This window comes from Arvicanthis niloticus, chromosome 20 (genome assembly GCF_011762505.2).
Source record: "Arvicanthis niloticus isolate mArvNil1 chromosome 20, mArvNil1.pat.X, whole genome shotgun sequence".
NCBI classification, from domain to species: Eukaryota; Metazoa; Chordata; class Mammalia; order Rodentia; family Muridae; genus Arvicanthis; species Arvicanthis niloticus.
This window is the reverse complement of record NC_047677.1, coordinates 22,538,486-22,562,463: the sequence shown is the minus strand read 5'-3', so window position 1 is coordinate 22,562,463 and position 23,978 is coordinate 22,538,486. Positions and strand designations below refer to the sequence as shown.

General features: G+C 39.7%; 1 protein-coding gene across 1 annotated transcript in view; it reads left to right on the top strand.

Moving 5' to 3' along the window:
* Positions 1 to 8,140: 8,140 nt before the first annotated feature.
* Frk (fyn related Src family tyrosine kinase) overlaps positions 8,141 to 23,978 on the top strand; it is an 89,319-nt gene continuing 73,481 nt past the window's right edge. Inside the window, exon 1 of the mRNA XM_034524882.2 lies at positions 8,141 to 9,080. Coding sequence (XP_034380773.1) covers positions 8,716 to 9,080 — 365 coding nt within the window. The 5' untranslated portion in view covers positions 8,141 to 8,715. The remainder of the gene's footprint in view (positions 9,081 to 23,978) is intronic.

Here is a 23,978-nt window from a genome sequence, read left to right as displayed (position 1 = left end):
TTCTTCCTCTTCCTCCTTCTCTCCATCTTCTTCCTCTCCTCCTTTTTTTAAACAAAAGCTGAATTGATTTACTGGCAATTAAATAAAGTCCTATTAGTAAAAAAAAATGAGTGAGTAGTCACTATGGGGAAAATTCATGAGCTTTCAGGTGTTAAAATTGAGGTTTCATGGTTAGACCCTTTAAGTATCAAAACACAGACTACATCTATGCTGAGTGCTGCCTCAGTATCGATTGTCCTTTGTGGTCACTGGGCAGGGAAGATACTGTGGTTATGGACAGGAGGGCTCTGGCATGCTAAGCTGCCTCAACGTTTGTGCCCTTCATCATTTAGCTGGTTAGATAGAACAAGTTATGATAAAAACAGCATTTGATTTTGATATCTCCTGAGTGCTCTTGACAGTGAAACATTCTCTTTATAATAGAATTGCAACATGGAAAAATAATTACATTTAAATTTACATCCTTTTTTATTTTTTTTAGTCCATGATGGTCCCTAGTTACCATTGTTTTTCCTTATTTCTAGTTTGGGCCTTATACCCTATGACCAAGAAAACTAAGACACATTTCTAAATTAGTTGTCATCTGCTTTGAATCCCAAGGCTATTCTTTCTCATTATCTTCATCATCATTTTTCTCTGGATACAATTTGACCTCTCTGTAATATATTTCACACTCTCCAGTTCATTCTCACAGATTCTGGTGTCAGGTTGATGTCCAGACCCACAAAGGGCAATTAAGCAAGGAGCTGGTGAAAGATAAGAAGAAACAGATGGAGCACTCCCAGGTACTCTGTTAGGCAACAACCAACAGTATTATCTAGAAAAGGCACCATCTTAGGTATTATCTAGAAGCAAACTGGAAGATTCAACTGCTGAGTGATGCCAAGTCTCAAGTCTTACCATCTTCACCAAGGAGGCTTCTTACAGCTGAAAATGTGGGATGCTTTCCTCAACGCAGAACACGTGACAATGAAAAACTTGAAAGAATCATAACCAGTGTGTTACTTCCAATATGCCAAACATAACTGGACATCCCTGTGAGATGTTCTAGAACAGTGAGTGGTTTTCAATCTTTCTGATGCTGCGGCCCTTTAATATAGTTCCTCATGTTGTGGTGACCCCCCTCCCCCACCCTCCAATCATAAAGTTATTTTTACTGTTACTTTAAAACTGTAACTTGGCTACTGGTATGAGTTGTAATATAAATATCTGACATTCAGGATATCTGATGTGTGACCCCATGAAAGAAATGGTCGGTCCACCCCCAAAGGGGCTGACACCCACAGGTTGAAGACCACTGTTCTAGAAGGTTATGTCTGACCACACAGGCTATGGGGTTGGAGCCCCAGCAGGTCAGTAGATCAAAATCTGTCTGGGGAAAATATCAGCAATAGAAGTGGAAATGCAAAGGGCATAGTTGTCCTTAGTGTGTCAGAGGAAGAAAAGCCTTAACAAAGCACTTTAACAAGAGGGACACAGGTAGGCAACACACACATGTAATCTGTAATACAGTAAACAAACACAGCTCAAAGCTGTCATCAGCCAGAGAGGATCAGGTGCAGGAAGGAGGCTGGGAACAGCTGATTTTGGCAAGTGGCATGCTACTGGTGATACTATGTGGGCTAGCCTCAGTGCATGAAGCAAAACCAGATTTTACTCAAAGAGCTTCGAATAAATCTGAAAAGCAACACTCAATTTCCCAGAGGTGAAAGGCAGAGAGCTGGCGTGGTAGTTTCAATTGGAAAGGGGGCTTAAACATTTTTCCTCCACCACTCCTCATTTTGTTTTATTTTTCCTTTGTGTATTCTATTTTTTGATGGATCAATACACTTGAACTTGATTGCAATATTTTAAGCAAGATGAGATCTAATTGAATGGAATTAGGTTCCCAAGGGAATAAAGAGCATAGGTATTATTTTTGTGGTTGAAAACAGGTAAGATGAGGATTTTTGTTTTTGTTGTTTGTTAGTTTTTTCACAATAGGGTTTCTGTGTAGCCCTGGCTGTCCAGGAACTCATTCTGTAGACAAGGATGGCCTCAAACTCACAGATCCACCTACCTCTGCTCCCCATAGTTCTGGGATTAAAGGTGTGTACCACCACAGGCCAGCAAAATAAGTCTTATTGTATATAAAAATTTTTAAATAATTATACTTTATATAAATAGAAGATCACTTTCACATTGCAAAGAAATTTGAATGTAAATGTATGCCGCACCAACCCTGACCAGCAGGAATTAAGACACGGAACAACCAGTTCCTTCTCACAGCAGCTCACTCAGGATGCTTAGCAGTTGGTAGTCAAGATGGCGAGCCACTGATCCCTTCCCGGGCGCAGCTTATAAACCCTGCCAGGAGCCCATGAACTCATGCCACATGCACCATACAGCTGAGGTCACTAAACAGCAAAACAAGCTATGTGGGATAAACAATATATTTATCAGAGTGTGCTTCAGCTGTTATAGGCTTTTGAAAACCAAGTCTTTCATCAGGGTATATGGTTCCAGATGGCTGCAATGTTGATCTAGCCGCTTTCTACTAAAGTCGGCTGCCAACATAGATGTTCCTATGCTATAGTAGGACATATTCTTTGATATTTCCGTCTTTCCTATTTCTACGTGTGTATTTTGAGGTAAGGGCTCATATAACCCAGGTTAGCCTAGAACTCCTGATTTTCCTGCCTCTACCTCCTGATTGCTGCAAATACTTGTGTACACCCTCATGCCCATCTAATATTGCTCTTTCTATTTTTTAGGGCCACTATATAGTTCAAGATGTCTGATTGTAGTCAGCAATTGATTCAGGGGAAATTAGGGTCCTCTTTTAGGGTTGTCTCAATACTAAGATAATTTAAGAATGGATTCATGTAAGTTCCATGAAATTTTTATTAGTGTTTAAAAGAAAGAACTCAGGCAAGGTGAGCTGTAAGTTTTAGCAAATGCTTGGAAGAAGAAGATGGAGAAGAGAAGAAAAAAGCTCTGTTATTTAAGATGGTTGAAGTCAGTCACATGGTGGAGGAGGGGGGCTTTAGAGAAGGAATAAGGAAACCCAGAATGTTGGGGTGGGGCGGGGAACCTAAAATGTTAATTGTGAATTTTTTTTTTTTAATCATCAGACTTTATAACTCTACAAGACTGTGTGGTCTATAAGCTGTGGACTAATGGTACCATGTATGGATCTTGATTGGGTTCATTTTCTCAGGCAGGACAATGTTGGGGAAATTCCCAGACAGGAGCAGACAGAATCAGCTGGTAAAGAAAGACTTCTATTAGGAGTGAGGGCATGTGCACACACACACCAAGTATGCATAGACAAAGATGGTTGGCTTCTCAGAGGGTTACTCAGGGAACCCCAAATCCAGCCTCTCCTTCAGGAATAGGGATTTTAAGTTCTTGAATCATCTTTCTTTCCCAATTAAGAGTTGGTTAGTTTGAACAGAAACAGAGTGGCTGATTGGCCAACAGCTGTTGTGTAAACATGCCTTGATCTGACCTTGAACAGTCATTTGGGTCTAGCAGCAGGAGATCCCTACTGGTGGAAGGAAAAAGTCCACAGGCCTTTGTTTTAGGTTGTAAGATTTTTAGGTTTGGAGTATGAGAAAGATGCCATAAAAGAGGAGCCATTTTGGAACTTTACCATCTTTATTACCTAGTCATGGCCCCTCTCATTATCTGGCTATCGGAATTCTGTCCAATTCACACTCCCTTGCTAGGGGCAGAGATTTTGTGGAGAAAACATACAGTATCTCATTAAAGAACTAGTTATTCTTTAGCCATTTAAGTAGCCATTTGGCTAAGGTGGTACCTTAGCCAAAGATAATGACTCAGACCACCTGCAATATCAGGTCTCCACCTGGGCCAGAGACTCTATTCTCTTGCCAGGAGGTTTTTTTTTTTTTTTTTTTTTTTGTATGTTTTATTCTGTTTTTCTATTCTAACCCATCTCAAGTGAGTTCTTTACAAAAAGAAAGAGATTGTAGAGGGAGAGAATAGGTTGTCCAGCTGAGTCCACTCCACACCTTTAGTGCTTTTTCACCTAAGGAGTTCTGCCTACTTTTTTTTTTTGATCACTTATGACTTAGAAGAAATTTGAAGAAAAAGGCCTTTGCTTTTTCCAAAATGTATCAGTAACAATAAAGAAAGGAAAGAAAGAAAATGGGCATTGGGTGAGCAGTAGAAATAATTGTTCCTAGAGGAAAGACAGTGTGTATGTTAAGTAGGTGACATTTCACTGTTGTCTTTAATGTAAGCAAAGGAAATTATATCAACCAGAGTTGGCATTTCAGTGTGTTTCTTTGACAAAGTCATCAGAGAAGGTGAAGTCCGCTGAGTCTGGCAGACTGGTGAGTGACTTAGCAGTGCTGTGGAGATTGCAGGAACTGACAAACCATGAACTGGCACGGAATGGTTGTGGAGAACTGAGGAGGCACTCTGCAAAAGAGATGCAGGAGGATGGTTAAATTCACTTAAGGCAGTAGCTACCAGGAGCAGGGGATGCAGAGCCAGAAATGTCTCAGAGGAAGGGAAGTTGGTTTTGGCTGGGTTGCCCAGAGGAAGGCTTCGAGGAAGTAATAGGAATTTTATTCAGACTTTGAAATGCAGGCCAGAATCTTCTGGGAGGGGAAGGAATGCTGAGCAAAAGAATGTCAGAAGAGACAGAACCAGATGTGGGAACAGATAAGGCTTACTGGGAGCCTCAATAAACCAATTTGGTTGAGCTGGAGGACTAACGCAGTAAGGAGCAGGATGTCAAAAGGCCCTGTCCGATAAAGTCCAGATAAAGAGTGCATTCCTCTGCTTTGATTCCAAGCCATATATATATATATATATATATATATATATATATATATATATATATATATATTCAGGCAGTGAGGATCTGCTGAAGTTTATTGTGTAAGAGAAGGACTTTATTAATGTATTCTGGAAGCTTGGCATAAGGATTAGAGGGAAAGTGACCAGAGGAAGGAAAGCTGGTCTGGACAGCTGGTTCAGTAAAGCCTTACGTAAAGGCCTAAAATAAGAGACGCATCTTCAAAAAGCTTTCTGCACTGTGCTTGAGGCCATTCTCCCCCCCCCCACCCCACCCCCACTTTGTTCGAGTATTTCAAAAGTGTGGTCTTACCTCAAATCCATTAACCCCATCTCCCACCTCCCTCACTTCCTCCTCTCCTTTCCGTCCTCACCCTCTCTGCCCTTCCCCCCTTCTCCATATGCATCTCTCACTTTCCATCCTTGTGAACTAAGTCATTCACAAATATTCTACTACTTACATTGCTCACATTACGGGAGGCACCAAACATTCAGAGAACAGGGTTCTAGTCTGAGAAGAGCAAATAATCAGGGAACCAAAAGGGGCTCAGTGAGCAAACAAGTAAAAGTTGGTGTCAGACATCAGCGGGGCACAAAGTACTAACCTGTTAGAGAAGATGACACTGAAGCCAATGTGGAGAAATGACAAGGAGGTCATCAGGGGAGTGAGAGGAGAGAGGCTGTGGCACAGTAAGGAGTGTGGACTCTTGTCTGGAGCTGTTGGTAACAGGTAGCTTTAAGAACTGAGTAACAGGTCTTACATACAGGAGTGAGAGACCCTGATGTTGGGGGAGTTAATTGGGCTTTGTGTGTTTTGAGTTTAGTTTTCGTTCCAAACATGCTGGAGGCTGCTGGAGAATTTAACTTTGAAACAAGGCATCGGATTTATTTATTTGTTTATTTAATTGTTTGTTTGTTTATTGAGTTGGCAAAGCCAAGAATTTATATTTTCAGGGTCTGGAGGGTACTTGCTACTACTCATGGTTCAACCACTTAGGTAAGCCACGTAACCTCTCTAAGCCTCAGTTTCTTCTCAGAACAAAACAGAACCATGCAGCACCTTCACAGACCTTGTTCTTTAAATACTGAATCACTCACAACATGCCTAGTATGGTTCTCGGAGCACAGAAACCCTTCAACACTGATACATATGGCTGCTTGGGTTCTTGTCACAGTCACTGTCCATTCACCTCAGTGTTCAGGCAAACTGGAGAGAAGAATGATCAGGAGGAAGAGAGGCCAGTAAAGACTCTGAAACTTTCTATTTTCTGTTCAGTGACCAGCTGTCATTCAGATGGAGGGTTTTTGTTTGTTTGGTTTTTTTTTGTTGTTGTTGTTTTGTTTTGTTTTAGTTTGTGGAATAAATGAAAAGCTGACTAGCTGAAAGCATCCAGGGAATGTGTCAAAGCCACCTGTCAGGCTTCAAGCTTGGGTGCACAGGAGAGCTCCAGGGTCACAGACATGAGAAAACCCTTTCGAACTGGGCTCAGGTTCCCAGGCCTTTGCTCTCCTGACATCCTTGGGTGGTTGGTACTATTTCAGTTTCTTCACCTGCTCAGTGGCTGCTCTGGGCTGTTTGTCACTGTCTTTTCCCACAATGTTTTGACATAGTCACAGTGAAGGCACACTGAAATTTAGGGTAGCAAAGGATTTGGAATCTTAAATCTACTTACAGTTGAGTTTGGGTCCGTCTCTGCCTGGTGGAACTTCCAACTCTTTTCTTCTTTCAGGATCATGTAGATGTCTCAGGAGAGACAACAGCATCTGCAGCCATGTTTAAAGGCATCAAGAAGATACCACGCCTTCACAGTTCATGGTAACTGGCACATAATATTTGTTATGATTCATTGGTATCATGATCATTGTTTTCATTTCTATATTAAATAAGGAATTACATGTGCATTCTGTTTTGGGTCTCATGCTATTAAAATAAAACAACAAAATATGTCTCAGGATTTGGCTTTTTCTTTGTGTGTGTAAGGAAGGAGAGAGGGTGAGACATGTGGATATGTGTCTATGTTTGGGAATACATGTATGTGGAGGGCAGAGGAGGACATTGGGTGTCATTTTCAACCTTAATTCCTTTCAGAAATGGTCTGTCATTGTATTTAACTTGAGGCTGGCAGCTGCCTCCTGCCTGTCTCCCAAGTGCTTGGGGAGACAGGGTTGTAATCATGCCTGGCTTTCTTCACTTTTTTCTATTTGAGTTGAATAATTAATTAATTTATTATTTGGACAGAATCTCTCTCTATATATTGCTCTGGCTGTCTTAGAACTCACTATATATACCAGGCTGGCCTCAAAAACTCACAGATAACCACCTGCCACTGCTACCTGAGTGCAACTGAATGAAGAACAGGGGTTTTGAAATTATCTTAGGGCTAGGTTAGCCAAACTCAAGGCTCTGTCAATATATAGAACAATTGCTTTAAGAGAGAGAATTTTGGGGCATATGGGTGTGTTGAAGCCAAGGCTTGCCAACTACTAAGCACATCCCAAATTCAAGAAAAAAAATGTCTTTCTTACACAAAACAAAATGTTTTAACTTTAACCAAATGACACATAGTGAGAGAAATTTTGTGATATTCTCTGCCAGCTCAGAGTCTGAGCAGATAATTTGCACAGTTGTTCCTGAGGTCTAGGGCGACAATGGCCCTGAACCAGGGGAAGCAGGGCAAAACCCTGCTGGCCTCAGAATGGCTATCTTAACCGGAGCTTCGGTTGGTTGTTCTGAGGTCCCACCATAACCACTGTGGAGTCAGAATGTGTATGGACCCGAGGTCCAAATTCCACAGACAGCATCTCTATAAATGCTCTCATCAGCCAGCTACCTGTTCGTCCCGTGTGTGCCTGGGTGCATGTGCTACAGAAATAGCGATGGAGAATGAGATGTCTCTGTGGGAAAAAGCAGCCCTTTGGGTTCTCAGCATTTTGCCCAGCTGCTTTTCTACTTTTTTTTTTTTTTTTTTTTTCAGAAACTACTGAGGCTATTAAAATCTATTCCTGGTATTAAAAAAAAAAATGGGACTCAATGGCTCTCTCCCAATTGCCCCATGTCTGGCAGAACATACCTAAACACCCAGTTTTCTCTTTTAAATTTTTTTTTCTACCAATAGCAAAACAATCCTGCTCATTTTTGTGGGGAAATAAATCTCTGCCTTGCATTCTGTGTTAGGAATATAACAAGACAGATAGTCATCTGGGCTAGCCTGTTTCTCTAGAGTATGGGTTTTGGCTGCTTTAAGAATCTGGCTTCTTGGTAAGGGGGCTGGTCTATCCTGGGTGTGGGAGGAGGGAGGGGTAAAGCTGACCTGGGAGTTCCTTTTAGATCAGACAAAAAAGAAACCAGGAAGTTAGGAGGAATTATTACAGTCTGTACAGCTCAGGATGTTAAAGGCGATAACCTCCACGGCCTGGTTACTCATTAGCAAGAAGGAAAGCTCCGGGGAGAGCAGGACTGGCTCAGCTGCAGGCTTGAAGCAGAGAGCAGCTGGAGCAGGCCAGGCTGGGAGCTTTTGCCTGGAGTCAGTCTCTCCGTAACTTTTTCCTGGGACAGGGAGAGGTGGCTGTTCTTTGTTCTCAGATGTCTCTCTAAATAAAACCCTTTTAATTTTGTTTATTGTTGGGTGCCCAAGCAGTCAGGAAGAAGCACCTTCCCACTGGACCTCCTGCTCAGTCCCCTCTTGATTTTGCCCCAGGGCAGCAGCTACAAACAGAAAGCCAGCTGTGAGTGTCTCCTTGGCCAAGCCCAGATCTTCGAGAGAGATCCGAAGCAGGACTTTATAGCTCGGTATGGTGAGTTGCAGCTGATTTGGAAGCTGTCTGGTGGAGGAGAACAGTGGCTCTGTACAGCTTGTGGGGAGAGGATTATCCCCCCACTTCCCCTGTACTACCAGCCAGATCACCATGGGCAGCGTCTGTGTGCGGCTCTGGGCATACCTGCAGCCTTTTCTCCCCTGCTGGTCCCAAGAGGCAGACAAGTCAGTGGTGATTGAGAATCCAGGGGCCTACTGTCCCCCAGAGGCTCCCAGGTCACAAGAGCCCGAGAGAAGCCATGGCCAGTATTTTGTGGCTCTGTTTGATTACCAAGCTCGTACTGCAGAAGACCTGAGCTTCCGTGCCGGCGACAAACTCCAAGTCTTGGACACTTCACATGAGGGCTGGTGGTTGGCCAGGCATTTGGAGAAGAAGGGAACCGGCTTAGGTCAGCAGCTGCAGGGCTACATTCCTTCCAATTATGTGGCGGAGGACCGGAGTCTCCAAGCAGAGCCGTGAGTAGCACAGGCCATACTTTCCTTGATTCTCTCGGGGTTGGAGACTGAGCTCTGGCTCTCTCTTTCCTATCCACGGCCTCTCATCCGCAGATAGCTCCAGTGTATAGAAAGACATTTCAGAAGCTATTAATTGAAGCATGTCTTTCTCACAAAGTGAGAGAGAACACGCAGGTGATTACTGCTAAAATGACTTTGATTATAGTGGGCACACCTACGGTCCATTTAATACTCTCTCTCTCTGCCTCACTTTCAATAGAACTACATTTCATTTACGGGCAGCTATAGTCTCTCCTAAACCTACTTTCAGAACTAAAATCTGAGGCTTTTTGTTTAGTTAGTGTTAACTTTCCAAGCATTCCAAACTAATGCTACGAATCCTACAGCTAACCACAACCATTTCCATTCTGGTAGGCTCACAAGTGGGCTAACTTACATAGACGACAAAACAACTACACAATAGTATTTTTTTTTTTTTTTTTTTTTTTTTTCTGGTGAAATCACAGAAAAGTTTCTTGGGATTCCTGGATCCTGAGTGTACTATTAAAATTACGATAGCTTTTGTTTTTTAGGATTAAAAACTAGCCAGGTATAGACAGCAAGTTTTAAGAAGAAAAGTAATGGCGTTATTTCTTCCAACAGTAGACTAAGATTTCATTCTGAAAAAAGTGATTTTAGAAAGGGGGCTGACGACGAGCGCATTTACTATTACTGCTTTTTGTCTCAGTTCCAGTTATTTGTTTCTGATTGTTGTGGTTAAGCAATTATCTAACCTTGTAAAAGATGGACTACGAAAGGTTGTTAAATACATCGTATGGACTGAATTGGAAATGTCCCGTGCAAGCTCAGGTTCGGATTCTTTTTCTCCAGCTGGTGGCGCTGAGCTCGAAGCTTTAGGGAGTTGTGCCTAGGCGGTAGACAGGCCTCTGCAGAGTGTACCTACCCTTTACTCCATCTTCCTCTGTGTGTTTACTGCTACACCATACAGTCTGTCACATGCTCTTTCCACCCTGAACTTAATCACTATGCCTGCTGTCCCATGACAGATTAAAACCTTCAGTGACTATGAGCCAAGCTAAATATTTCCTCCAGAGAGAGAGAGAGAGAGAGAGAGAGAGAGAGGAGAGATAAGAGATTGAATATTTAAATAATTTCATAATTCCTATGGTTTATAATGGCACAAGAGAGTTAATTTAGTATTTCAATAATTCTTACAGTTTACAATGGCATAAAAGAAGAAAAATTATAAATTTATTTAAGCCACATCCATGCATCTATCTACCCATTCAAAGAGCAGGCACATTGGTGGGTATGTTAGGGATGTGTGACTAGGAAGTAGATAAAATGTAATCTTAGCAATGGATATGCAGGATCCGGTGGATTAGAAAGCAGGTAAAGATTCAATGTTGGTGATGAGTTCCAATGAAATCTACTACAGGGAATATCTTTCAGGAAATGGGCTTATAATAAGGAAGGGAACCCTTCAGTGGAGATGGCTAAGGATCCCCTCCCCCAAAACCCCTCCTCCACCCCCCCCCCCGTGTTCCTATCTAGAGATTTTCCCTTCTGATTACCTTTTTTTTTTTTGGTTTTTCAAGACAGGGTTTCTCTGTGTAGCCCTGGCTGTCCTGGAACTCACTCTGTAGACCAGGCTGGCCTCGAACTTAGAAATCCGCCTGCCTCTTCTGATTACTTTCTTTTATTGTTATTTTAATATTTTAATTAATTTTTAGAGAATTACATACTGTGTAATTTGATCATATCCACTCCGCCGCCTCCATAATTTTTGTTTCTTTGTGAGCTGGGCATCTCTTACTGTCCCAGGAAACAGAATGGCAAGCAGCAGCTATGGGCTATTGCTACTGGATTCTGAACTTAATATTTCTAAAGAAAGAATAGTTTGGTGATTTTTGAGATTTTTTTACCCAAATACCAAGGACTTTTAAAATTAAGAAGGCTACAATTTATGCCTAACTAGACATTAATTGACTTAGACTTTTGGTGGGAATAATTGAATTTATCAAATGAGAAGATTTCCTAGTTGGGCATGGTGGTGCTTTCCTGTAATCTCAGTAACCCAGGGGGCCTGAGGCAGGAAAATTGCTACATATTAGATGCCAGACTGAGCTATACAGTAGATACAAGGACAGCCTCTGATACACAGTAAACCTAGCTTCAAAGAAAAGAATGAGTGAATGAGTGAACTAATGACTTGAATGAACTCTTCATTTCTGTGGTAGTTTAGATTTTCTCACTTAATTTCCCATAGGTGGGTGGTACCAGAGGGACATCTAAACAGAAAAGGAAGTACCTTTATCTCATCCACTAAATGCTTACTTACATATATTTCCTAATACTTTGTTTCTGTGTCAAGCATTCTGCATATTTTACATCTAGTGTAACATTATCAGAACAAACACTTTTAATGTTATTATGTAGTGCCTTGAATTCATGATATGTTAGTGTTTAAGTATCTTTTACTGGATGGGCAGTGGTGGTGCCTGCCTTTAATCCCAGCATTTGGGAGGCAGAGGCAGGCGGATTTCTGAGTTCGAGGCCAGCCTGGTCTACAGAGTGAGTTCCAGGACAGCCAGGGCTACACAGAGAAACCCTGTCTTGAAAAACAAAAAACAAAAAACAAAAAAACAAAACAAAAGTATCTTTTATTCATTGTAGCGAAGGAACTCCAATTCTTCTGTAAGATCTCCAGCTTGCCTAGACTCCCTTAATTTGAATGAAAACTCTTACTTCTTTTATGTGGTGTACTCATCCTTATTGGAGTAGAAATGGTGCCATTGAGGGGACTGAAAGAAGATGAGGAATCCCAGGGTGAACATACCCTGGTTAAAAGGCCAGGCATAGTATCTGGACTAATTTAGATTGCTGTCTAGGAAAACAAAATAAAGCAGCTAAAGTATTGTGGTTAATTATGAATTCACAAGGCTGATTTATAGCTAAAAACACTCATTTTTCACTTTCATTAGACCTTTCCTCTTAGAGTCGATTGTCAACTGCATTTCCATCCCTGTTAACTCTGGTTTCCATAGTAGGTGTCCTTATGCACTGTTCAAAAGGGCTCCCACTTGATCTTTGCTAGAGCAAGATACCTGTTTCCTTCTAGACACTCATGGAAGTTTCACCCAGGTACCTGGTTTCTTGCACCTCTTGGCTGAATTCTTTGGGTTGCAAAAAGTACCTTCATTCCATTGACATAAGTGATTTTAACTCACAGTTTTCAAGGTGAGGATGTTCAAGAGACTTTGATAACAAATGCAGTATTTGTTATCAAAGGAATCACATAAAAACATTGTAATACCTTCATTGAGGGTTTTAGTCCATATTTCAGTTTTCCCTTTTAATCCTGTTCAAATTAATGTGGTTAATTGAATTCAGTAAATGGAACTGAAGAGAGATTGTTGTCTGTGTTTACTTAGTGGATATGAGGAGGTAATGGAAAGCCAATGAAAGAGGATTTGTCTAATTTCTAATTATTTAGTTCAAAATACAGTATGTTTGTTTATGTCTTTATCTTGACTTTGCTTAGTAGGAAAACAATTTAAACACTTCCGAATTTATTTCTTACTGGGGCAAATCAATTAAAGATCTTAGTTTGTTGAACATCCACCCCAAACATTTTAGATGCTTGGAAGTAGAGATGTTACAAGAACCACACCATTGTTAAAATGAACCACTGTTACTACACTTAGACATGATTTAAGTTTCCTGAGTATCTTACAGTAAGTGATACAATAGCTCGGTTCTTTAAGAATCTTGTTTCTGTGAAGAACTGTTAGATTTATATTATCTATAGTTCAAATTCATTCCTAGATCCTCTTATAGATGAGTGCTTTTCTTCAACATTTTCAATTTAGAATCCATCAAAAATTTTATGCTTAAGATCTTGTTACTTGGTGATCTTTTAGAAAATATTGTTTGGTGTTTTTAAAGACAGCTGATACACTGGTTACTATGTGTTAAAGGCCTGGGCATCAGTTGGGGGCTAGTGGCAGGTCCTTGGGTTACTGAGACTGTGTCCTCCAAGACTGTAGGACCTCAGTCCCTTTCTTTTCTCTTGGCTTTCACCGTGTGAGTGGTTTTGCTGATATATTCTCATTTCCCATTTGTGCTGTTTTGCTCTCTCTGAGGTCCACAGCACTGGGGTCAACTTGGTCTTGGTCTGGAGCCTACAAAATTATAAACTGATAAAATGTTTCCTTTTTTGGTATGTGCATGTGTATGCATGTTGTGTATGTACAGGTGTGAATGTGCACATATACATTTGCATGTGGAGGCCAGAGGACAACTTTCATTTTCCTAAGCTACTGTCTATTTTGCTTCTAAAACATCTTTCATTGGTCTGTAATTCACCAAATAGGGTAACTAGATATCCACTAAGCATGTGGGAGCCGCCTCCTCTGCCTCTAGAGGATTTGGCTATCAGTATATGCTACCATTTTTCACATAGGTTCTGGGGATGGACCTCAGATCTTCTGCTTACAAAGCCTTGTGTCCTATCAGTGCTGCCCAAAACAAAGTCAACAGTAAAATAGAAAAAAAGCCTCTGGAGGAACTTCTGAGTCTGATTTTTTTTTTTTTAATAAAATTCCATTGACCCTATACATTGTCCCTGCAAGTTGTTCATTTTTTTTTTTTTTGTTAAATTCACAATCATAATAGCATATTCTTCAAACTCCAAAACAATAAATTGTGGTAATCTACCTCCAGGTTGACAGACTATTTTTTTTTATAACATAGAATGGATATAAAGTAAGGAAGAAATGACAACTCTCATGGAGATGATATCCAGAAATCACATACACACACACTCAACTATACCCCTATCTTCAAAGTAAAGAAATTACTGGGGCAGAACTTTAAAATGGGAAGCAGACCAAAACCCAATTTACAAAATTAATGTTGTGGGCCAGACTTGTAATTTCAGTTTTTATGGTCAACATATATAATTTCAAATTAGTATGTTTATGAAGTATTTTTCAGCTTATACATGCTGAAAGTTGACTGCGGTAGATTATTAATAGAATTTCACTGTTACATTATAAACATTACCAAACAAAATAATTCTATCTTCTTTTTGCTAATTTTCTTGCTAATTAACTGCTACTTTCTCTACAGCATTATCCCTGATTTCCATTTTTAATGGGGTCCTTAGCACTTCTTAGCACTGAAAGCATTGAGCTGCTTTCTCCAGGGAAGGTAGTTATGCAGATTAATAGCTGCTTTAACGGTGTTTCAGGGCTCCTTGTAGCTATTTTCCCAAAGCCTGCAACTTTAGTATTAGTTTATGTGGCTGTTTCTTTGAAGATTAATGAACCATCAGAGTTTTGCTAAAATGCATAGATGCAGATATAGATCATGTGATCTCTATTACCCTCCTTATTGCTTATTTAGCTAAAAATTCAGACACCACCCCTTGTGTAAGATCTTTCCGTTATGTCCTGCTTTTTCTGAAGAGTTTCTTTGGTTAGACGTTTTCTATTTAAAAATTGAGTTAATTTGCAAGTCAAAGTCTTTAATGTTTATATGTATTTTTATAATTCATACGATGGTTTATACTGCCTTCAAGTTTTGAAAAATATTTAACAGGAGACCTTTTCATTATTTCTTTGCCTTTTTGAGGATAAAATGAAAAGTATAATTCAAGGAATGCAATTACTAGGAACTTCTGAACTTTATGTACATAGTAATTTGAAAGGAATTTAGAATCCTATTGAAAAAATATTTCCACTAACGCAAATGTTGCATAGGTCACTGGCAGCTGATTTAAGTGGTTCAGAGGAATCTCATATGGGTCTTCTGAAGGAGCAATATTACTGATGGGTTTCAGATCATTATAGTGCTAATCTGATCTCACATTTCTGAATGTTAATTATAACATATTGAGATGCTATGTCATGAGACCAGATCTTTTTTTTTTTTTTTTCCAAAGCTGCTGCTCAGGACTCATTTCTGGAGGAGTCCTTGGTACTTCTGAGTGGTATCATTTGAATTCTTTCTTCTTAGTCTCTGCACCATTTCTGATTGTTGAGGGAAATGATTTCTAAGGGACTCAACAAACATTTTTTGCTTGTGTGCTCACTGTATTAAAAGTTTCTATATGGGTGCTAAAAATTATTAAGACAGTGCTTCTTTTTTCAGAGAATTTCCCAGTCATAGGAAATCAGAAGAATAAGTAGAGAATTGCAATGGCTTTTAGCAAATGACCTTTAGTTGTGCATCTGTAGTGGTATGCAGAGAAAAACATACCATAGAGAAGAATGGATCATTTTGGAAGTAGAGCATTAGAAAAGACTCCTGTATTTGAGAGTGCAGTTCTGGGGAGGGTGTAAGGAACAGGGGGTTTGCTCTAAATGGGATCTATCAAGAAAGTTGAGATGCACATATGTTTGAGCATCAGTAAATATTGTTGAGGCAAGACTCTCTAGAGACTGAAGATGCAATTGGTAAAGAAACAATAGTCACCCAAATAAGCCAGGATACATGGGTATTTGGTTGTTTGTGTCATTAAGCAATGTCTATGCTTTCGTGGATGTTCAAATATGCTTGTATAATGATTTGATTTCCTTTTTGCCCTGCTCTGTCACGATCACATGATCTGGTTTGGAGCTGGTGGTCTATGAGGATGGTTTATGTTTAATAGGGAACACCAAGACCTAACCTTAAGTGCTCAGCTAGCTTCTGATTATAGGGGTTTCTTTTCAGCATCCTGGGATAAACAAGTGCTAATTTTTGTCATAGGGAGAGCACAAACTGTCATGTTGTGCACGTTTGAAAAAAATTGTTTAATCCATAAATGAAGAAAGCAATATACGGATGAATAGGTACAGGTAGAAGAATTCAGTTTTGATTGGAAGGGAATAAGACCTTTCAAGGCTCAACTCACATGATCTTCTTTCTAGAAGGAATTCTTTATTGGAAGAATTTGTAAATATGTTTTCCATGTAGTTTTGCATTTATTATTAGTAGAGCAAGAGGCAATGAGTGTCATTTGAGAAGGGTTATCACACACAGTATTACCCCAAACACACTCAATTTAGTTTGTAATATCTTTCATCCTGGAACATCCTCATGAGGTGGGCATTTTTATTATAGCCATTTGTAAATTTGGAAAATAAAGCTAAATTAACTGTGAAACAGAATGTTACTAGAACTTAATTTTGATTTCTAGGACTAATTAAAATGGAAGAGTAGAGATGTGAGCAGTCCCATGGCTCAATATAGGAATTGAAGGCAAAGGGAATAATGAAGATTTTTTTTTTGTATGTGCATCTTTAAAACACAAAGCATACAAAACCAATTTAATTCTTACTTGATAGCTCTGTCTGGAAAGTTTTCCGATCATTGTTTTTAGGGCTGGAAAATTAAAACTAAAATGAAATACATTCTAGAGTTGTCTTATCTTGTGAGTAAGTACTAAGGACAGAACTAAATTAGATGAGGAAGAGAAGGCGAGATAAAACTATGATTTTAAAATAGGTGGAACATTAAGTGAAATATTCATTTCATACAGTAATTTTATTTCACACATCCATTTTGTGTGTGGACTATTTCTTTTTTTAAAAATATGCTTTTAATTGAAATATAATTTTATCCCTTTTCTGCCTCCCTTTGACATGCCATCTTTGAAGTCATAATGAGATATCTCAATGGAAATAGCCAAAAGAACTCTGGGGAAAAAAATGTTCAGACAGAGGGGCAAGTTAGTTCTGTAATTATGGATCTTGAAGCTGTTCATATGGAGAAGTTATAAGAACACAGGAACGTAAGTGCTGTGGAGTGCTATGGCCTTTACAAGGATTTTAAAAGCCAAAGTGTAAAAAGGCCCAAGAAACAAAAGGGAGGCACAGGCTAAACCTTCAGAAACATTTGTAGTCAGCTGAGCAAGAGTGATGGATAAATTTTAGTAAAATCCCTTTTGGGGTTGTATATTATATATCCACACTCTTAAGCAACCTCCTGCCTCACTAACGCTTGCCTAAATCAGTATGAGTTGATTTATTTTGCTCTATGGCACAGCAGCAAATGTGGCAGGAGTAGAGACTTAAATATTTATAAGTTGGCATTTGCCTTCTGCTCTTAGAGTTCTACAGCTACCACACACAAAACACAAGCCAACCTCCAGGAAAGTGAAAGAAACATGTCAAGAGCTCCTTCTGGTCAACCTGTCTTGCCAGCTGACTGTAGAGCCATGATTAAGAGTAGTGGAAACCATCCTAAGTCACTAACCTGTAGTTTGTGAGCTAACTAAATAATTGTTATGAATCAATCATAACTCCTGCAGGGAGAAGAGCCAGCAAAGGGAACAATGGACTCATAGTGGATGAAAATTGAAATCGTCTTTCTCAAAACAGTTAATAGAATGCCAAACAAAAGACTTTGGGTCAGATGCCAAAGAAAGGTCAAGGGAACAAGAGAGAAAGGTAGTTGCCACTGACTGGTGAGTGTGCAATAAAGATAGAGATTTACAGAGGAGAACAGCAATTTCTGTCTGTGACTCTGTGCTGGGTGGCTTAGGCCTGTTGACTCATAGCAAAAGTATTGTATGAGACATAGGTCTATCCAGAGAGTCAGCATTAGGAAATGCATAAGCCATAGGGTCAGTAGAGTACAGCTACCTCTACCTCTACTCAGAGTTTGCAGAGCTTTACAGGATTGTTTGGTTAGAATTTACAGCCCGTGTCTTGTCTCTAGGGTATCATTTGGGAGCTATTCAGTATTGTCTAGTGGATCCCATATTTGGCAGATGAGGTAGAATGAGAACAGACTGGGAATGTATTTTTCCCTTATCAGATTGGCTGTATCTAAACTGTCTGAAAATGCAGTAGAGTTTTCTGATTGTATAAGCCGCCTTTAGGGCCCGTATTGTGGGAGGGCTGCACATAGTGCTAGATCTTGAAGAGAAGCAAATAAACAGATATTACTTTGAAAGAAATGTGATTGGTGCTAGATTAAAGCAATGTCAAGATTGGTGCTTGTTTGAAAATACCAAGACAGATTAATAACTTTAAAAATGCTTCAATGTGTAGCAATATACTTTGTCTAGACATTGGAAAATTCCTTTTTCATCAACACTATGAAATAAAAAGAATACCTCAGAGCCACTTATGCCTACAACCTACTATGGCCCTCTGTGCTTTCTGGAAATACCTTGGGACTGAGTTAGGTCTGTTCAGGTTTCTGCTCTGGCATGCCATTACTACCTTGACAGTTATGATACAATGGATTCCATGATGTTTCAGATAAAAACAATATAAAAGGTGACTCAGTAGCTTCTGTGCCTGTGTTATATAATAGCTGATAACAAAACAGGCTGAACCAGTTTTGAGGTTGAATCACTGTGCTCTGGGCTCTGTCTTAGCAGAGGGCTTGCTGCCTTAGGGAAATAATAGTTTACTAAAATGAGAGGTCACAGTACTGACTTAGGTTCTAGTAAGAAAATGGGAAACAAAAGATGTACATGACAGTGGAGGCTAAAGAATCATAGTGATGTTTCACATTTGAAAGAAAATTTGGGAGTTTAAAGAAACCCCTCATTCCTTTTAAAGCTTAAATATGCATTTCCAAAGTTACATAGTATTATACAATATTCTAGTTTATCAATAACTGAATTTTTATTAGTCATTCCATTTATTTACATCTCAAATGTTATGCCACTTCCTAGTTAACCCTCCATAATTCCCCCATCCCACAACCTCCTTCTCCTCCCTCCCCTTTGCCTCTATGATGGTGCTTACCCACCTACCCACCCTCTCCCACCTCATCTCTCCAGCATCTCCCTATTCTGGGGTATCAAACTCCCACAGAATCAAGGGCCTCCCCTCCCATTGATGTCAGACAAGGCCATTCTCTGCTATCTATATATCTGGAGCCAGGGATCCCTTCCTGCACACTCCTTGGTTGGTGGTCTAGTCCCTGGGAGCACTGGGTGGCCGGGCCAGCTAATGTTGTTCTTCCTATAGAGTTGCAATACCCCTCATCTCCTCCAGTCCTTCTGCCTGTTCCCCTACCAGGGTCCCTGAGCTCAGCTTGATGATTGGCTCCAAGCATCCACATCTGTATTGGTCAGTTGCTGCCTGAACCTCCCAAGAAGCAGTCATATCAGGTTCCTGCCAGCAAGTCTTTTAAGATAAATGTGATAAATATAAAAGAGTGTGTGTAACTTTTAGGGCAGTTTTGAACATACCTCAGGATATTTCATGAACCTATGAAATTATGTATATAACTTGTGTAGGTGTGTTTTGAACAATTTAAAAAGTACAAGATCTTGCAGTTTGAAATGATTGTGGGTTAAAAATTAAAGTTTGTTTCCCATGAAAACTTGGTTTTATTCATTATATCAGGTATTAAAACCATGTTCCATGGTCTTCTATGTAACCAGGAAGCACAGAGTATAATTGCATGCTGTCTTAGTTCTATTTCTGCACAAACATCATGACCAAGAAGCAAGTTGGGGAGGAAAGGGTTTATTCAGCTTACACTTCCACATTGCTGTTCATCACCAAAGGAAGTCAGGACTAAAACTCAAGCAGGTCAGAGAGCAAGAGCTGATGCAGAGGCCATGGAGGGATGTTACTTACTGGCTTGCTTCCCCTGGCTTGCTCAGCTTGCTTTCTTATAGAACCCAAGACTACCAGCCCAGGGATGGTATCACCAACAATGGGTCCCCCTTCCACCCTTGATCACTAATTGAGAAAATGCCTTACAGCTGGATCTCATGGAGACATTTTCTCAACTGAAAGTCCTTTCTCTGTGATAACTCCAGCTTATGTCAAGTTGACACACAAAACCAGTCAGTACACATATCTACTTATAATAACTGCATCTGTCCTTAATATGGCTTATGTTTGTTCCCACTTGTTTTATTTTAAATATATGTTTACAATTTCTCATCAATAGAGAATTTATGTTGATGTTGGCTTTTTGTTTTGTTTTGGGTAGGTGTCTGTATTGTAACCTATTTTAATGAGTAAATAACAATTATCAGTATAAATATAATTTATATTTTAAAGTAAAAACATAAACCAAAACAAAATTTATATACTAATCTATATACTCACCAAAGTATACAATTAAATAATTGGCTTTCTCATTTATTTGAAAGACTACTACTGAACCAATCAGGGCAAGGTTGTTTCACTGTGGGCTAGAAATCCAGTCTTTTCTCCTTACCACCCTGCTTTGTGGACCTTGAGCTGCTTGGTCCTGCATCTTCTGCTTCTTTCTTTCTTTCTTTCTTTCTTTCTTTCTTTCTTTCTTTCTTTCTTTCTTTCCTTCCTTCCTTCCTTCCTTCCTTCTTTCTTTCTTTCTTTCTTTCTTTCTTTCTTTCTTTCTTTTGTTCTTTCTTTCTTTCTCTTTATCTTTTCAATGTCAATTGGCAACATCATTGTTAGATGATAGAGAATTTGACATAACCTTCTCACATTCTCCTGGCTTGTGAGTGTGTGCACATGTGTATTGTATTTCTTTGGCTCATCTCTTTCCCACAGAATTATGTAGGGAGTGCCCTTAGTAAGGATGCTACCTCTCACCACTGAGAGCCAGGTCCATTACAAGAGAAACGAGGCATGGAGAAAGGAGGAGGCCAAGACAAGAAGGGTGCACAGTGGATAAAAACACAGCTGACGAGAAGGGCTGGTAGAAGATGTAAAAGTAAAGCAAGGACTCTGGTCAGCAGCAGTGTAAGCACATTAAAAGGAGATAAGTTAACATTTAAGCTAAGCAAATAAGGCTGGAGTATATGAGGAAGTAGAGCAATTACAAGAAGGATTGATAAGCAGATAAAAGCATGAGCTGATTCATGGTTGAAAAGACTTGCCCTGGAATCTGTGCCAAATATGGAACTAAGTCTGACACACATGACTATTCGAGGAGGATGTGAGCATTCATGGAGGCCCGTGATTTAATAATTATGTATTTTAACTGTATTGTAACTACCCCTGGAGCTCTTGTGTTCATGTTATGTAAGCATGTATACCAAGGAGATGAGCAAATTTTAAAGCACGCTTAGTTACTACATCCAAAGTGAAGTATATATAATACTGGTCACTGTCATTGACAGTTCTCAATTCTTTCCTTATTATCTCTCCTTTATAGCATTCAGTTAATCTCTTTGGGTATTGTTGATTCTTCCAAAAGTAAAAAGAAAATCTACAGCATGTGCAACCCTATTGTGTAGACACTGATAACAATTGACTTGACTTGCTTGAAAGGGCATTGGGCTATACAGTGCGCATCCTGGTTAAAGCAAATCAGTATTGATACAGTGACTCTTTTACATTGGCTAATGGAAAATTGACCATAGAGCCAAGCTATTAAACACAAAAGCATTACAGTGAGAATTAAAGTAAGATAATAACCATACTTTGGTACCCAAGGATTTAAGAAATCAGAAAAGGAAAACATGAATACACTAAGATAGGCCTGACCATCTCCTCTGAGGTAGACATGAAATACAGGCTATTCAAGGATAAACTGCTCCAGGAAATGCTCTGTAAGTTGTAAGAAAAGCATGATTATAAGTAGAATGGGAAATTGCTTTTTGAGAAGTTAAACATGAATTGGAGATGGTTTATTCAAATTTCTGCATGATCCCAACATGCAACATGTCTTCTCATTTGTGTGCAATTAAGTAGATGTATATTCATCATCTCTCATTCTTCCTTAATGGGCAAAATCCAGTTTTCTCCTTTCTCAAAGAAGCATTTTCAGCTGACTTGACTTTAAAAGTAACCTCACAGAAGCTGATCTTCCTCTGATACAAAGGGACAATATCTCCTAGGAAATACTGTGTGCTCAACAGTCCTGTGACAGTAAAATCCTCCTCAAAACACGGTGTTTTCCACATTTCTAATCGCATCGTTGCACCCGTGCTGGCTTCTGAGCAGGCTTTGTGGTTGAGTTTTGAACAGTGGACATTAGGAAAAGAATGAACTCAACTCGTTTCTTCAGCCTATGTTTTAAATTGGGCATTTGAAATATTTTAGCAAATCATGGTTGCCATGATTTTGTGCCACCAGAAGGTAAGGGTAGTATCAATGATGAATAGTTTAATTTGATCCAGCAAACAGCCAATGTGTTTACTGAAAGCAGCAGGAGTGGCCAGCTCCCTGCATTGCAGATTCTAACAACTTCCTTTAGCTGTGGATTTAAGCCTGTGCTGAGAGAGGAAGGCCAAGTAGCCCTTTGCTAGTGATTTGTCCTGGAAAGAGGCTTTTGCCCAGCCAAGGGTGCAAACTGAGCTAATTTCCAGAAACAAAGCTTATGCTCAAACTGATTCCAAAAATAGCAATCTGGTCTCACTCTGTGGTTTTTTTTTTTTTTTTTTTTCTATCCAAATGTCTTTCCTGGGATTGAAAAGCAAAATTAAATCACATTTAATCAAACATACAGGTAATTGTGATAAACAAGGGGATATAGAAGGAGAGAGAAAGTAGGAGGTATGAGGACTTTTAAGAAACTGGGAAGGCAGGCAAACAATACTAGGATTTCTATTACAAAGTGGCAAGTGTCCATAAACCACGAACGTGCTACTATAAATAGAAACCATAGAAACTGAGGTTCACCTGCTTGCTACTTATTCACAGGTAGTTGTTATAACACAGAAACCCTGGACAGTTAAGCTCACCCAACAATACTGAAAAAAAAATCAGTGCAGTAGGGATTAAAGAAAACATTTAACACTAACTCTTTTAAGGGCTGGCTGGGTCGAGCTTTCAAGTCTATGGAGTATCTCATGAGTGATATGGCATTTCTCCCATCTCTTCCCCTCTTGATTCCGGCACCTGTGACATTTAGTCTGAGTCTTGAGCCATCAGACTCTAATACTTTGCTAGTCAAATAGAGTAGTGCATTATCTCTTTGGAAAAGAGTCTTCAGTCAGTCTTATTAGAGGGTTCTGAATGTGTGTTATAAGTGGATGGGTAGGAGGACATCATAGTTGTGGTTAAATTGGAAAAGAATAAGGTTGTTAGCACATTTAGGATGTACGTGATTCTGCAGCATTCTCTGGGCTCAATTGAAGTGTGATATGTGGGTATTGATTTCTTATAAAAATTCTTGACTGCTCTTAAGTTCACTGCTATAATTTAAATTCTGGTTGGAAGGGCACACAGCAGCAGACAAATAAAATCAATATCCTTACCTTTTATAAAACAATTCTTGACTCCATTTCCCCTCTGGCTACTGCTTATGAAACTGCTCTCTCAAACAGCAGAGCTCTTTGAAAAAATTGTCTGAACAAGGAGTCCTATTTCATTCTTTTTAGTTTTAGCTTTAAAAATATTTTGAGTGTGTGTGTCTGTGTGTGTACGTGTGTGTGTGTGTGAGAGAGAGAGAGAGACAGAGACAGAGACACAGACAGAGAGACAGAGAAAGAAAGAGAGAGAGACAGAGAGAGAACATCTGTGGAGGTCATAGGGCAATTTGTGGGCGTTGGTTTTCTCTTCCTCCACATGAGTTATAGATATTAAACACAGGTTGCTAGTCTTGGGTAATTAATTGCCTTTATCCACTAAGCCATCTTCTGGTGCTGCCTTTATTTATTTTTATAGTGAAAATATAAAACACTTGCAGAATTACAGAAACAGTGCCTTCAATCGTAGTATTTGTACTAATTCTTCAAAACATTTTCCTAGTTAGGGTTTCTATTGTTGTGATGAAACGCCATGCCAAAGCAACTTGGTAAGGGAAGAGTTTCTTTGACTTACGCATCCTGGATCACAGTCCATCAAGGGAAGCCAAGACAGGAACTCAAGCTGGGCAGGAGGCAGGAGCTGGTGCAGAGGTCATGGTGGGGCTACTTACTGGCTTGCTCCTCATGGCTTGCTCATGTTGCTTTCTCAAACAACCCAGGACCATCAGCCTAGGAGTGGCAGCACCCAC